The 16,066-nt window shown below is 42.8% G+C and overlaps 1 protein-coding gene across 1 annotated transcript in view; it reads left to right on the top strand.

The window, feature by feature from the left end:
• The window catches only part of LOC121949594 (titin-like), a 240,933-nt gene that overhangs the window by 124,962 nt on the left and 99,905 nt on the right, over positions 1-16,066 (top strand). The window contains 17 exon segments of the mRNA XM_042495327.1: positions 2,956-3,079; positions 3,180-3,446; positions 4,199-4,296; positions 4,409-4,577; positions 5,686-5,955; positions 6,238-6,504; positions 7,664-7,942; positions 8,033-8,441; positions 9,266-9,390; positions 9,570-9,836; positions 10,348-10,617; positions 10,771-11,070; positions 11,521-11,823; positions 12,558-12,745; positions 13,675-13,789; positions 13,969-14,256; positions 14,775-14,926. Coding sequence (XP_042351261.1) covers positions 2,956-3,079; positions 3,180-3,446; positions 4,199-4,296; positions 4,409-4,577; positions 5,686-5,955; positions 6,238-6,504; positions 7,664-7,942; positions 8,033-8,441; positions 9,266-9,390; positions 9,570-9,836; positions 10,348-10,617; positions 10,771-11,070; positions 11,521-11,823; positions 12,558-12,745; positions 13,675-13,789; positions 13,969-14,256; positions 14,775-14,926 — 3,891 coding nt within the window.

The raw sequence follows: 16,066 nt of genomic DNA, 5'->3' as shown, positions 1-16,066 counted from the left end.
CCGAGCGCTCCACTGCTCCGCCTCTGCTCTCTGAATATGAAAACACGTGAAACGTGTGAAAACACGTTGTGTGACGCTGCTGCGGATAAGAGCTGTTCATTTGTGTATTCTTTAAACGTTCCCCGTTTCCATCACAGATTGATTTATGGATTTATTGATTTTGCTAACAAAGTGAAGTCGAGGCCGCAGCAGCACGGACCGATTTTATTTCACGGTTAAAAAAAAACACAAAAAATATCATGATTGATGTCTTTATTTGTTTGATATCTTTATTTATAAGACTCAAAAAAAAAAAGCAGTTAAAACGTGAATAACCACAAAAAAGAGAAAAACAGAATAAATTCCAGCTGCAAACTGCCTCCGTTTATACGTGTTAAAAGGAAGAAGTTCAAACGTGTTTAATTCTACTTCTTTATTCAATAATTCAATTATCAAGATAATCATGTCATATATGTACCAGCATTGACCTACACACACACACACACACACACACACACACACGCACATCAGAATATTCACACTTCTGATTATATTTACTGCTTTTTACACACTTGTATACAAAGACTTATTTATCTTATACAAAAATGGTTAATTTTGATGTAACCAACATGAAAAAAGTTATTACGGTGAAAAAATCATCATGTTATCGGTGAAAAACTAAAACGTAAAGTCAAAGCAGATTATTGTGAACATGAGTCTAATGAAAGCTCGAAGTCTCTTTAAAAGAGTTTAAAAGTTTTTTCCTTTTGGAGCTTTAATTCTGGTCAGTAAATAAACACAGTTGTATTTATTTTTTCATTTATTTATTTTGTGGTCATTCACTGGGGCGGGACACATTGAATTTAGAGTAAATGACATCAAGGCGTCAAATTAAAAGAATTAACAAAAGAAAAAACTCAAATGTCAGATTGAAAAGGTTTCGGGCTGACGTAAATCCACATTTAAAGAAATGTAAATGCACCCGAGTCAGCGGAGGAGCTGGTTCTCCGTCGCTCTTAGCCTGACGACCATAAGCCTCCTGAAATATTAAAGTAACACAATATGAAGACACAATATTACAAACCACACAGAGATAAACAGGCATTTATACATATATACAATATATATATACAACACGATAAAACACCTTTGCTTTTTACGTTTCGTTTTCAGCACGCAAACAAAACAGCATCCAAAAAACAATAATTAACACAGACAGACACGTAAGCAACGACAAAAGTCTGAACAAATGAAAAACCAGAGCCGTTTCTTATTTGTTTGCCTCCATTTTTTTGTTCATTTTTAAACCTGCAGACTGAACGAGAGATTTGATTTCACACACATTTGAATGTTTTTCTGATGTTTCAGAGACGTTTGCGATGCAGAAATGAGCCGTGAACAGACCTCAAACAGAGCGATAAAACAATAAAAGAGCTCAACACGCCGACCCCCGACACCCCCACAGACCCCCAAACCAGCTGCTCACCAGCCGACAGGAAACCACAGAAACGAGCTCACAGCTGAGAAAATCCAAACCTGAAGAGTTACTCGGCCTGTTATCAGCCGGAAATAACTAAGAAACTTTTCCGTCTGCAGATCTGAATCAACTTTATTTTTTTACTTCCTTTATTTTCATTTCTAAACTCAACAACGAAACATTCAATATTCTGGTCAGAAATCAACAAAACAGGGAACATTTGAACTTTATCGATCTTCTTAAATGTGTCATAGATGAATTCTCAAGTCCAAAGATCAGAAATCAATCATTTTACATTGTGGCTCTTAAATTTAAGGAACTGCTTTTTCTTCATTACATCTTTTTCGTCTTTTATTAACTCATCCGCACTGAAAACACATTCTCTCCTAAAAATACTTCAAACGACAATCGAGCGTTCTTCACATGAGAAACGTTTTTAGGATCTGACAACACCAACAGATAGTCACCAATGGTTGTGATTATGCTTACTTTGTTATTATTTAAAGAATAAGGAACTTTATTTATTTAATATTTCGCTTTTTATTCTGGAAAATCATTATTTCACATTCATTCACAGCACATGTTTACTGTATTTATGCAAATGGGTTAGAAAGAGGAACTTTAATATCACATAAGTCGAGTTCGTCCTCGGTGAGTCGAGTCTCTGGGGCCTCGCTGAGAAATTCACTGTGAGGTAAAATCAGCCTCCAGGTGTCAAAGGTCACGCTGTTTAAATCGGGGAAGGAGAGCAGCTGCTGGCGTTCATTTTAGCTGTCAGGGATCAGCTGACTGACCCTACATGTGCTGGAGACCCGACACTCTCAATTCAGCCCCCTGAACCTGACAGACAAAGTTCAGGGAGGACAAAACCCTAATTATCTGCATGATTCGAGTGTATGCTGTGGACCTGACAGGCTCTGTTCAGGGAGGAGAAAACACACACACACTCCGGCTCACAAAGAGCGTGAACTGTTGAACCTGACAGGTAAAGTTCAGGGAAATAAAACCCCACAAGTCAACTCTGTCATTTCAACCTGACAGACAAACTCATGGTTGATAAAACCCATAAACTAAAAAGTCCAAATCCTGACTTGTGTGACTCTGAGAACCTGACGAGTGTATTTTAGGGAACATTTAACCTCTTGATGGCCTCACACTGTTGAACCTGACAGGTGGAGCTCAGGGCAGGTTCAACCCTCTTGACTTAAGGACTGTGCTGAAGCTACAGGCAAAATTCAGGGCAGGTTAAACGGCAGTTACTGAGTCTCTGAATTGTGGTTTTCAGGGCATGTTTAACCATGTGACCATGTTGAACCTGACAGACAGTGCTGAGGGCAGCTAAATCCTTGTGAATCTATTGACCCTTACAGAAAGTGTTGACGAAGGTTTAACACGGTCATTTTGTGAACCTGACAGACAGTGTTGAGGGCATGTTAAACTGTGATTCTATTCACCCTAACAGACATGGCTGTGGTTAAACCCTGTGTTGTGTCTGACAGGTGGTGTTGAAGTCAGAGGCTAAAGTCCACAGTCTGACCCTAAGGGACGTCCAGCTGAGTGAAGCTGGACAAGTTAAACTCGCCGCCAAGGACTTCCAGACTGACGCTAACCTCATCGTCAGAGGTAAGACCAGCTGACGGCGCCGCAGTGATGTCACTGGGCGGGGCCACAGGTGAATAAAACAGAAATTAAACATCGTTCTCGTGTTTCTGCGCGCATTCAGAGCCGCCGGTGGAGTTCACGAAGCCTCTGGAGGACCAGACAGTAGAGGAGGAGGCGACCGCCACGCTCGAGTGCGAGGTGTCCAGAGAAAACGCCGAGGTGCGGTGGTTCAGGGACGGACAGGACATCAGAAAGACCAAGAAGTATGAGATGATCGTCGACGGCCGCAAGAGAGCGCTGATCATCCACGACTGCACGATGGACGACTCGAGGACGTACACGTGTGACGCCAAAGACTTCAAAACCTCCTGCTTCCTCAGCGTGGAACGTGAGTGCTTCCGAGAACCACTTTATACTGGTTATACAGGACTTTAAAAAACCCTTAAGCTGAGTTAGGGGACTCATTCAGCATCAAAGGGACCCTTTAAAAATGTTAAGGGTACAACAGAAATGCTTAAGGACTCTATAAAATACATATAATCCTCATCAGAGATAAAAAAAAAATAAAAAAAAGGAGGAATCCGTTGTCACAGGCAACGATCCCATAAAAAAGAAAACTGCTTATAATTTAAGGAACTTTTCATAAGACAAAAAAAAAAGACAAAAAAAACCTTAAAGAATCACTTCTTTGAGTTTCGTAACTCCCTTTGTGAGAGTTAAGGGACCTTGATCAAAGCATATGACCTTCTTCAAGAGTTAAGGAACCCTTTATAAGATCTTTCCTTAAAATTGAGAAACCCCTTAGCAGAGATAAGGATTAAAAATCCCTCAGTGGAGATAGAACCACCATATTTACAAACAGCTCAGAGATAAGAATAAAGAATCACTTGTCCGAGCTAAGGGACTTTTTGTAATTAGAGTTAAGGCATCCTTCAAAAAATCCCTCATTAGAGGAACCCCTAAAAGTGTTAAGGAACCTTTAACAAAGTTAAAGGAGTTTGAGTAAAAGAAGCGCTAGTTATAAAATCTCAAGTTCAAGGTAAAGGAACCCCCTTAAAAAGTCCAACTTCTCATTAGCTCTAAGGAACATTTAAGGGATCTTGATAATAAATGGTACTAAGGTGTTTCTGGTGTCCTCAGCTCCACATGTCGAGTTCTCGAAGCCGCTCCATGATGTCGAGGTCCGAGAGAAGGAATCTGCCAGGTTTGAGTGCGAAGTTTCCAGAGAGGACGTCAAAGTGAGCTCGCCCGCCCTCCCTTCGTCCACAATATCACCTATCTGAAGACATTAAAATGATTTTTCACTGATTATAATCACTTTTTATAATCACTCCTCCTCTCGTCTCACAGGTCCGCTGGTTCAAAGATGGAAGTGAAATCAGAAAGGGGAAGAAATACGAAATTATCGCTCAAGGTCGCCAACACATCCTCATCATCCACAAGTCAGTGTTTGACGATGAGGCTGAATACGAATGTGACGCAAAGACCTCCAAGTCCTCCGGCATGCTCACTGTCGTCGGTAAGAAGCAATAAAACCCACAAAAACATGAACTGATCCGGGTCAGAGCAGGTTTCTCTACTCCAGTTAGCTTCATTTTACTGTCGATTATTTCAGTCTGGATCGTCTAGTTCAGCTGATTCACATTAACTGAGTGTTGAGCAGGATTTTCACAAAAGAAGATTTTCCCTCGAGGTCTGATGAAAATATTGACGAAATAACTGTTGTAATAATTGTTCTTATGATTAAAGATCCCTCAAAAAAACGTTTTAAAGAATTGAGGGAAAGGAGGTACACAACTTAGGGCAGTTAAGGGATACCTAGGTAAAACTTTGAGAACTCCTCAAGAGAGTTAAAGAATCCCTTGTTAGAGTTAAAAATCTACCCCCCACCACCAACTAAAGCCCCTTAATTAGACTTAAGTAACTCCTAACAAGAGATAGGAGACTTCAGGAATCCCTCAAACATGGATGAATCACTCTGTAAGAGTTAATGGACGCTGAATAAAGCAAGAGCTTCTGTAAGTGTTAAGAGACCCCGTTTAAGACCTAACCTCAAAGTTAAGGAACCCCCTAAGAAAAGCTAAGGGACCTTTTCTAATTGATAAAAAAAATTTTAAGGGCTAAAGAACCCCTTAAAATGTAAAGAAAGCCCTTGCTAGAGTTAAGGATCCCTCAAATAAAAAAAGTTGAGTTAAGGGACCTTCTGTAGGAGTTACGGGACTTATGTCAGTTAAGGGATCCCTAACGAAAAAGAAACTCTTTTGTGAGACTTTAGGAACACCTCGAGAAAGTCAAAGAAGCCCTTATCAGAGTTGAAGGTCTATCTGTGCATCCCAAGAAAGCCCTTAATTAGAGTTAAGTAACCCCTCTTTAAGAAGATTATAGACTTTAGGAATCCCTCAAAAGTTAAGGAGTTACTCTGTAAGAGTTAAGGGACCTGACAAAAGCAAGAGGACTTTGTATTAGAGTTAAGAGTCCCTTAATAAGACCAGAGATGACCAGTCAGAGTTAAATGATGCCTAACAGAAGCTCACAGACGACAGGACTCTGTGCTCGCTCACTGATTTAACCCTTTCATGTCGTTCAGTGGAGATCTGACGTGGTTTCTGTTTGATGGCTCGTTGCAGAGGAGGAGGCCAGGTTCACCAAGAACCTGTCCAACGTGGAGGGGACGGAGACGGACAGCGTGAAGCTGATCTGCGAGGTGTCCAAACCCAGCGCCGACGTCACCTGGTACAAAGGAGACGAGGAGCTGCCGGAGGGCGGACGCTACGACCAGATCGTGGACGGCAAGAGGAGGATCCTCCTCATCCAGGACCTGAAGATGGCTGACGCTGGAGAGTACAACTGCAGGCTGAGTCCCAGCATCAGGACCTCCGGAAACCTCAAGATCAACGGTAACCTTAGGACAAAACACGCACCTTATATTTTAAAATTACAAAAAAAATCCAAAACAGAACAAACAGAACAACAACCAAAAATAAGGTTGTTGAGAGAGCTGTGGACGCTGCATTTCATTAACACAAATTAATTTATGAATATTTAAAAAATTAAACAAAGTAAAAATAATAATATTAATTCTTATAGCACTTATCAAAACCAACAACGTGACTTACACTTAAGATCATGTTCTTTTTTTTCTCGTCCTGTGACGACTGCGTGACGTTGTCGTGTTTCAGAGCTGGCGGCCGAGTTCATCGCCCGTCCTCAGAACCAGGAAGTGGTGGAGGGCGAGAAGGCGGAGTTCACCTGTTCCGTCTCCAAGGAAACCTACGAGGTGAAGTGGCTGAAGGACGACAGGGAGCTGGAGGCCGGAGACAAATACCAGATGGTCAGCGACGGCAAGAGACGCACGCTGGTCATCAAGAACAGCGAGCCCAAAGACGAGGGCGGATACGTGGTGATGATCGGGACGACCAGAGCCAGCGCCGACCTCACCGTGCTCGGTAAGCCCCGCCCACATCAAAAACAACAAAGCAAACACGTTACTTTACCCTCGGCCTGCGATGAGCGCTTTATCTGTCTGCAGTTTTTGCATCTCACGGATGTTATTTATTGTTCATAGTTTGGTTTATTTAGTGCAGCTGCTGCAACATCGTCCCTCAGGACAAATCACATTTCTCTGAAAAATGTCTCTTATATTGAGGTGTCTGGTGGCTCAGTGGACAGAGCGGGCGTCCCATGTGCAGAGGCTGCTGTCCTATCAATTAAAGGCAAAAACGCCTAAAAAATATCTTTAAAAAAAAAAAAGTCTCTTAGAAACTTTGTCTTTTAGAGAAAAACAGCATCTGAGAAGAGCAACAACACTTAGATATCAGTTTTATTTACTGAAACTTGAATATCCGTTTTTATCTTTTTTTCTTTAAAGGAAGTGACTGATTTAAATACTTTTATTTTTGAGAAAACTGAACAAAACCTTTAAAAAAGTCACTCAATTTGTCAATAAATAAATAAATGTTTAAAAACGCTCTGTTAGGAATATATAAATATTATTATAAATACTACAGTAAAAAGCCAAAAGTATAACAATTAAATTATCTCTTAAAAAATAAATAAACAAATAAATAACCTTTGATTATTATTTTTTATATTATTATTTTTTAAATATATTTTATAATTCAAGTTTAATTTGATTTCAACTTAAAACATTTAATGACATTTAAACACAATCGTATTCATTATTTAACTGGTTCACATTCGATCTTTAGGTTTAACTTTCACTTTCATTGCTTTCTTATTTATATCTTTTTCTTTAATATGTTTTTCTTTAATCTTGTCATTTATTTATGAATTAATTTTGGATCTTATCTTTTAATTCAAGTTCAGTTTCAGATAATTTTCAACACACAGTTTGGCCACTTAGCAGCACACAACAAAATATAATTTCATTATTTAATTTTATTTTTATTTTTTATTAATATTTCATTTAACAGTTCACTTCCTGTCACGCTTTTATTTTTCTGCTTTCTTTTTGACTCATTTTTATTTAAATGTTTTAAAAATGACCAAAGAAATAAAATGATTGAGTTGTTTTTGTGGCTTTAAGTTGAATTTTTCAGAAATAAAAGTTCAGTTTGATCACACGTCTGATGTTTTGTGCTGCAGAGAAACTGAAGATCATCACGCCGCTGAAGGACACGGAGGCCAAAGAGGGACAGGAAGTGGTCCTGAACTGCGAGGTGAACACGGAGGGAGCCAAGGCCAAGTGGCTGAGGAAGGACGAGACCATATTCGAGAGCAGCAAGTACGTGATGGTCCAGAGAGACAACGTCTTCTCTCTGAGGATCAAAGACGCCCAGAAGGGAGACGAGTCCAACTACAGCATCAACGTGACCAATCAGAGAGGAGAGCACGCCAAGAGCTCCTGCGACCTCACCGTCAAAGGTCAGTCACGATGTTTCAGTGTCTTCTGTTTGACGGTTTCTCTGAAGTCGGTCTCTGCCGGATGCTGATGTCGTGTCTCTTTGTGTTCAGAGGAGAGTCTGAGGATCGTGGTACCTCTGGAGGACATGGACACGCAGGAGAAGAAGACCATCAGCTTCTCCTGTAAGGTCAACAGGCCCAACGCCACCATCAGCTGGATGAAGGCGGGCCAGGAGGTGTCCTTCAGCAAGCGCGTGGTCTACAGAGTGGACAAGGACAAGCACACGCTGACCATCAAGGACTGCACGCTGGCCGACGAGGGCGAGTACACCGCCGTGGCCGGAGACAGCAAGTCCACGGCCGAGCTGATTATCAGCGAGGCGCCCACCGACTTCAGCATGCACCTGAAGGACCAGACCATCACCGAGTTCGAGGACGCCGAGTTCACCTGCAAGCTGACCAAAGAGAAAGCCGACGCCAAGTGGTACAGAAACGGACGAGAGATCAGAGAGGGACCGAGGTACGCCGCCGAAAAACCCCCGAAACAGCCGACGTCACAGCGGAGCTCCGCTCGTGTTTTTAGCATTTCATATCATCACAGCTCGTCAGTCTGTGTTTTAACGAGTACATTAAAAATATGAGAACACCTTCCAACGATAAAAACAACGCTTTGCAAATACAGAAAAAAAGTCACCGTTTAACCCTTTAAAAACGCACTCGACTTCTTTTAAAAACAACGAGCAGCCAAAGAAGAAATGACCCAAAAAAAAAAAAAAAATTGGTAAATAGTGAAAAAAAATTACCTAAAAACACTTTATAGACAAAGAAAAAATGACCTGGAAAACCTTTTTAAAAATGTTAATAATTCTGTCACCTAATTTTTAACATTTAATTTTGATAATTATTGATATAGTTTTTCCTGTCTATCGTTTTAAAGTCATTTTCTAAATGTACTAAAAATTCTAAATCTTTCTATTTCCTTGTGGAACATTTTGTACCAAGTTGCTCCTTTTTTCCATAATAATAAAGAGTTCAAAGGGTTAAATGAATGAAAAACATTTAAGAAAGATATTTGTGAATCTACTTTTAAATTTGTGAATTTAATGCTTGCAGTTTTGCATTTTACGCACACAGATGCAGCTAGAATCTTTTTTTTGTTTTTGGCCGATCTGTTTTCTGTTTGCAAAATATTTTTGTGGGTTAACAAATCTGTTTTTGTTTGAGCGGAAGATGTTTTATGGATTTATAGATCACGAACACAGTTTGTCGATCTGTTCACGTAAATAATTTATCTCAGATTCACGTCAGCTGACGACCGACTGAACGGACTGTTTGTTTTTCCAGATACGCGTTTGAGAAAGACGGAAAGATGTGCACGCTGAGGATCAAAGAGTGCAGACCCGACGATGAGTGCGAGTACGCCTGCGGCGTGGACGACAAGCGATCCAGAGCCCGGCTCTTTGTTGAAGGTGAGGCTGCTCAGATTCTCTCTCTACGGTAAACCAGAGAAACCTGAGTCTGGAACAAAGAGACAGAGATTGATCAATTGATTGATTGATGGATTGATTGACTGATTGATTGATGGATGGATGGATGGATTGATGGATTGATAGTTCCTGCTCTTCACGAGTCTCTGTGTGTCCTGCAGAGACGCCGGTGGAGATCGTCCGGCCGCCGCAGGACGTGTTTGAACCTCCGGGCTCGGACGTGGTGTTCGAGGTGGAGCTGAACAAAGACAGACAGGAAGTGAGGTGGCTGAGGAACAACATGACGGTGGTTCAGGGAGACAAATACCAGATGATGAGCGAGGGAAAGATCCACAGACTGCAGGTGTGTGAGATCAGACCGCGAGATCAGGGCGAGTACAGAGTCATCGTCAAGGACAAAGATGCCAAGGCCAAGCTGGAGCTGGCAGGTAGGAGCTCAGACACGAACACCACGGAAACATTTTTGGTAATTTTTTAAAGAACAAAATTTGGCTTTTTTTTCTTTGTTTTTTGTGACTTAAAAAAATAATAATTGGCCAAAATTTTTCACCCAAAAACTTAAAAAAAAAATACCCAATTTTTTTAAAGACAAAATGGCAAAAAAAAATCTTTAAAAATCACCAAACAAATTTAAAGAGAAAAAAAGACCACATCTTTTTTTAAAATGGACCAAAAACTTTAAGGAAAAAATGGCCAGTTTTTTTTTTTTTAAAGTCACCAAAATCTTTAAAGAAAAAAAAAAGGCAAAATCCTCTCTTTAAAAATAAAACCAAAACTCGTAATTATATATATAAAAAAAAATAAAAATCAAGGTCAGCCCAAGGCTGATAAACTTGATGACGTGTTTCTTCCAGTGTTGTTGTCTCTGACGGCGTCTCATTCCTGCTCTTCCTCCTCTTCCTCCTCTTCCTCCTCTTCTTCCTCTTCCTCCTCCTGCAGCGGTGCCTCAGATAAAGACCACAGACCAGACGTACGTCACGGATGCCAGGAAGCCCATCGTCATGGCCGTCCCCTACAGCGCCTACCCGCAGGCCGAGGCCGACTGGCTGTACAACAACCTGAGTCTGCCCAAAGACAACATCCACACGTCCGCAGACCGCACCGAGTACCGCCTCAAGGACCCCATGAAGGCCGACGAGGGCCGCTACAAGGTCATCATCAAGAACAAACACGGGCAGGGAGAGGCCTTCATCAACCTGGAGGTCATCGGTGAGTTCAGCCGACTCAAACACCAAGCAGCTAAAACTGAGCTCACGTGCACTTTATACTACTTCGTACTCGTGCACAAGCTTTCATACCTCGTCACCCACTTTTCCGAATATAAATGTAACGCTGTCCTTGTTTTGTGTTTTTGTTTTCTAGACGTCCCTGGACCCGTGAAGAACCTGCAGGTGATCGACACCGCCGATGGCGAGGTCAGCCTGGCGTGGGAGGAGCCTGAGAGCGATGGCGGCAGCAAGGTCATCGCGTATGTTGTGGAGAGACGCGACGTGAAGCGTAAGACCTGGACGCTGGCCACCGACCACGCCGACAGTCCAGAGTACACTGTGACCGGACTCCAGAAGGACTCCATGTACCTGTTCAGAGTCTGCGCCCGAAACCGGGTCGGCAGCGGCCCCAACGTAGAGACCGACAAACCCGTACAGGCCAAGAACAAGTTTGGTAAGAAGAGCTTTACTTTTATTGATAATTTAACGATAAATGAATGGGTTAACATGAGCGCGTGCTGGAAAATCTGCCAACATTTGTTTCAAGTCTGTCCTCCCAGTTAGTCGCTAAATCCGTCTGTCTGAGTGACAGAAGAGGAAAACACGGAAGTGTAGAGGGCAAAGGTCGTCCACACATTCATCTTCTTTTACTTTTTATTCATTTCTTGACCATTTTCAGTCATTTCTTCTTTAGCTGCATATCGCCTTCTTCCCATGATTTTAATAGAAATCAAGCCAATCTGCAGGTTTCAAAGGGTTAATTATTCTATTTGTGTGGGAAAAGATAAAAACATTGATCCCTGAGGTACGCCAAAATTGATAAGACACTAAAGTAAGTTTTACTGCGACAGTGACACCAGACTCTCAGTTTAATGAACTCTTTTGTGTTTGTGATTATTTTCAGACGTTCCCGAAGCTCCTCTGAACGTGATCGTCGGAAACGTCAGCAAGTTCGGCTGCACCGTCTCCTGGGAGCCTCCCGTGTCAGACGGAGGCTCTCCCATCACCTCCTACGTCGTCGAGCTGCGCGACAGGACGTCCGTGAAGTGGACGCCCGTCCAGGTGACCAAAGCCGACGAGCTCAGCGCCATCATCAACGACGTCATCGAGAACAAAGAGTACATCTTCAGAGTCAAAGCTCAGAACAAAGCCGGCGACGGCAAACCCAGCGCCGCCTCGCCGCCCGTCAAGATCATGGACCCCATCGGTAAGTCCGGACCCATCGCAGGTCCTGTGCTAGTTTCTAAAGACAGAGTTGAACTCATCAGTGCATTTGTTTTGTGAGCTGAAATTCCAACATAAGTTTAGTTGCTGCTTTCTTGCCAACTTGTTTTTAATTTTAACAATTTCAGCAATTAAATTAACACTTAAAATGAAATAAATAAATAACCTCCAGGAAAATGTTTTCATGGATCTTTTTTATCTTATACTTTTATTAAAGTTTAATTAATTAACCTTAAAACAAAACATCAAATGGCATTTAAATATAAATTAAATACATTTTCATTACATGAGAATTTTGTTTAATTTTATTGATTTATTTGATATTCTAGCTTCCGTTGAGTTTCCATTTCTCTGCTTCCTCATTGATAATTTAATTCATGACGTTTTTTAAATTATTTCCCGTCAGTGGTAACTTTGGATTTTAAATGAATTCATCCATAAGAGTCTTCCTTTCCCTCCAAATCAGCTCATATACAATTATAGAAATGATTCATTGTGTTGCTTTAATATTTTCGTTACGTCACTCATTTATCAGAAACGGAAAAATCTCGTTCCTCTCCGCACTCTCTGTTTCACGAGCTTCAGCTTCACTTTATTACCTCAGACTGAAACATGACAAAATTCATCTGAAACACGGTTAAAGATGGAGTCAAAGTGAAGGACAAAACCTGGACTGTCCTCAGTAATGTTTGTGTTTTTTGCGTCTGTCCCCTGCAGAACGTCCCAGTCCCCCCCTGAACCTGAACTGGGAGGACCAGAACAAGAACTCGGTGCAGCTGACCTGGGAGACTCCTCTGAAGAACGGAGGCAGCATGATCACCGGATACATCGTCGAACGCAACGAGGACGGCGCCGACAAGTGGCTGCGCTGCAACGCCCGCCTCTGCCCCGACCTCTTCTACAAGGTACGACCGCCAGTGAACACCGACTCTGTACAATGACTTTGTACGTTCAGGACTTTGTGACTGATCGTTTCACAGAACAACACGGTTCCTGGACCAAACAGCCGAACCTTGGTCCGACCAGAGGAGGTGGTCCCGGTCCAGATCAAACTGAACCACAGTCTGGTTCATGTACAGTGTGAAAACATTATTTTGAAAGGTTCAGACCTTCGTACCAATGACAGGAAGTTACGGCGGGCTAACCAACGTTACCAAAACAAAATGAGCCGCGGACAAACGTGAAGAGAAGAGGTGACCTGATTCCACCTGCTCCTCATCTACTTCAAATTTGTTCGACCGTACTGCAAAGATAGCCTACTTTTTTCAGCAGTCTTTAGAATAAGACCTTTTTCCCAAAGCAGGCGTCAGCAGTTCGTGACGGCAGCCTCGCCGAGCTGCACCGTGTTTTATGGCGTTCACACATGCAGCGTTGTTGTAACGTCGTTGCGTCATCGCTGCTGCGTCTATGAGTTCTGTATTTTTATATTTATTAGCCAAATTTCTCTAATCTATGAAGTCATGCAGCTCCCGCACAGCCGACAACACAGTCTTGTAAATGTTTCAAAATAAAACACCTTGTGTCATCATCTGATGGGATTCTGTCCACAGACACGCTGTCAGAGGACTTTTATTTTGAAAGGGAAGCAGGGAAGTTGCAGTACAGCCGTCATTTTTGGGTATTAGAAAAGTGGTCTTTCAAAGTGGCGTTAAAATCGTCTTAAACACAATCTAAAAAAGTCTTCAAATCGCTGTAAACTGCAGGAACCCTGAACAAGACGCAAACTTTCAGAGGTGTAAGTTTTGTAAGTTTGTCTTTCGGGCTGCATCAAACTGTCTCGCGTCTGCTTCACAGTAAAAGTCTCCAGTGTCCGACTTTAACTTTGTAATTTCAGGTTTGTGGCCTGAAATATGGAACCAAGTACAACTACAGAGTGTTCGCTGAAAACGCCGCCGGAGTCTCCGACCCGTCGAACATCATCGGACCTCTGCTGGCCGACGACACACACGGTGAGGCGCACGGACGTCTTCGCCGTTTCTATTATTAGTCACTTCCTGTTTAATTTGGATGAGTCGTGTGACACATCAGAAGAACGACATTAAACATTAACTGTTCAATCGGTTTACAATAAAAACATGCAGCAAGAGCGGCGTTCAGTTCCCATCATGCCTCTGTCTCTCCTCCGCAGTCGGTCCGACCTTTGACCTGAGCGCCTTCAAAGACGGCCTGGAGGTCATCGTCCCCCAGCCGCTCACCATCAGAGTCCCCATCACCGGATACCCGACTCCCGTCGCCAAGTGGACCTTCGGAGAGAAGGAGCTGTCCACTGCCGACGAGCGCGTCACCATGACGACCAAAGCCGCGTTCACAGAACTGATCGTCACGCCGAGCGTCCGGCCGGACAAAGGCACCTACACGCTGCAGCTGGAGAACGACGTCACGTCCGTCACCGGAGACATCGAGGTCAACGTCATCGGTGACTGAGCTGTTTTCTGTTTTTTCTTTTTTCAGGCAATCGCAGAGTTCAGTGTGTGTGTGTGTGTGTGTGTGTGTGTGCGCGTGAGTGAGTGTGTGTGTGTGTGTGTGTGTGTGTGTGGTTTCAGTGTGTGTGTATGTGTGTGTGTGTGTGTGTGTGTGTGGTTGTGTGTGTGTGTCAGTGTGTGTGTGTGTGTGTGTGGTGTGTGTGTGTGTGTGTGTGTGTGTGGTTTCAGTGTGTGTGTGTGTGTGTGTGTGTGTGTGTGTGTGTGTGTGTGTGTGTGTGGTTTCAGTGTGTGTGTGTGTGTGTGTGGTTTCAGTGTGTGTGTGTGTGTGTGTGTTGTGGTTGTGTGTGGTGTGTGTGTGTGTGTGTGTGTGGTTTCAGTGTGTGTGTGTGTGTGTGTGTGTGTGTGGTTTCAGTGTGTGTGTGTGTGGTTTGTGTGTGTGTGTGTGTGTGTGTGTGTGGTTTCAGTGTGTGTGTGTGGTTTGTGTCACCATGTTTCTGTGTGTGTCCTCCAGCGGCGCCCAGCGCTCCCAAGGACTTTAAGGTCCTGGAGGTGACGCGGCAGCACGTCCACCTGAGCTGGGAGCCTCCGGAGCACGACGGAGGAAGTCCTCTGACCGGCTACCAGGTGGAGAAACGGGACATGACCCGCAAGACCTGGGTCAAGGTACGACCTCCACGTCACATTTTTACATTTACACCTTTGTCACACGTGTCAATGAGGATGAGGTGAGACAAACACACTCTTATATTATTTTAAATAAAGTCTTTTTAAAAAAAAAACCAAAAAAACAAAAATCATCATCAGACCGAAGAGAAGAACTGAAAGGCCAGAAAACCTTTATTATCATTATTTAGATTTTATTTTATGATATTTTCATGTTATAACACAGTGTCAGGGCTCCAGTGGTCATGAAAAACCTGGAAAAGTCATGGAATTTGAAAATAGCAGTTTCCAGGTCTGTAAAAGTTCTGGAAAAGTCATCAAAAAAAATTGTTTCACAAACCTGTATAATAACACATGCTGTGTTTTTGGACGACCAGAAGTCTGAAATTCATCAAAAAATCTTAAATCACTAAAAAAAAAAAAAAACATTTAAAAAAAAAAATCCCTGTTTATTTATTTATTTTTTAATTTTTAAAAAAATATTGCCACATATTTTTAATGAAAAAAAGAAAAGGTCCGTTTTGATTTTCTACATACATTCAAGGAACAAAAATCCAAAAAATAGTGACAACAGTAAATATCAGACGTCTCAGACGCGGGAGACACGTGTCCCTCTGTGAGACAAAGACGCTCCAACAAACAGGGAAAAGACGACAAACCACGAGGCCTCCAGCATCAACTGTCCGTCAGGAAGGAAAACCAGCAACTCCGGTCCATCACACTGAGGTTTGTGGACGCGGCGGTCAAAGACGCGATCATGCGGAACGCTTGGAGTCAGGGACAGGTCTTCCTCCGGGACAAACGGACCTTGTCTGACCGGGATTATTCACAGGAGGAGCGAGCAGAAGTCCACGAAGTCAGGGACAGCTGGAGGGTGAGGAGAGAAGACCGTCTCCACACCGGCGAGCGCGCTGCGGAGGAGACGAAGCGTGAGGAGGAGGAGGAGGGACGCGGTTATCATCAGCGGACTTTAAGGTTTCCTGCAAGAGGGCGATTAACTCTTAACGCCAACAAGACTGAAGACGTGTCCGGAGTGACTCACGCGCGCGCACACACACACACACACACACACACACACAGTGGTGAGTCACTTGTGTTAAATTAAAGCTGCTGTCATAAATCATTTCAAAGCTCGTGTTT

The sequence above is a fragment of the Plectropomus leopardus genome, chromosome 10 (genome assembly GCF_008729295.1).
Source record: "Plectropomus leopardus isolate mb chromosome 10, YSFRI_Pleo_2.0, whole genome shotgun sequence".
NCBI lineage: Eukaryota > Metazoa > Chordata > Actinopteri > Perciformes > Serranidae > Plectropomus > Plectropomus leopardus.
This window is presented reverse-complemented; position numbering and strand designations above follow the sequence as displayed.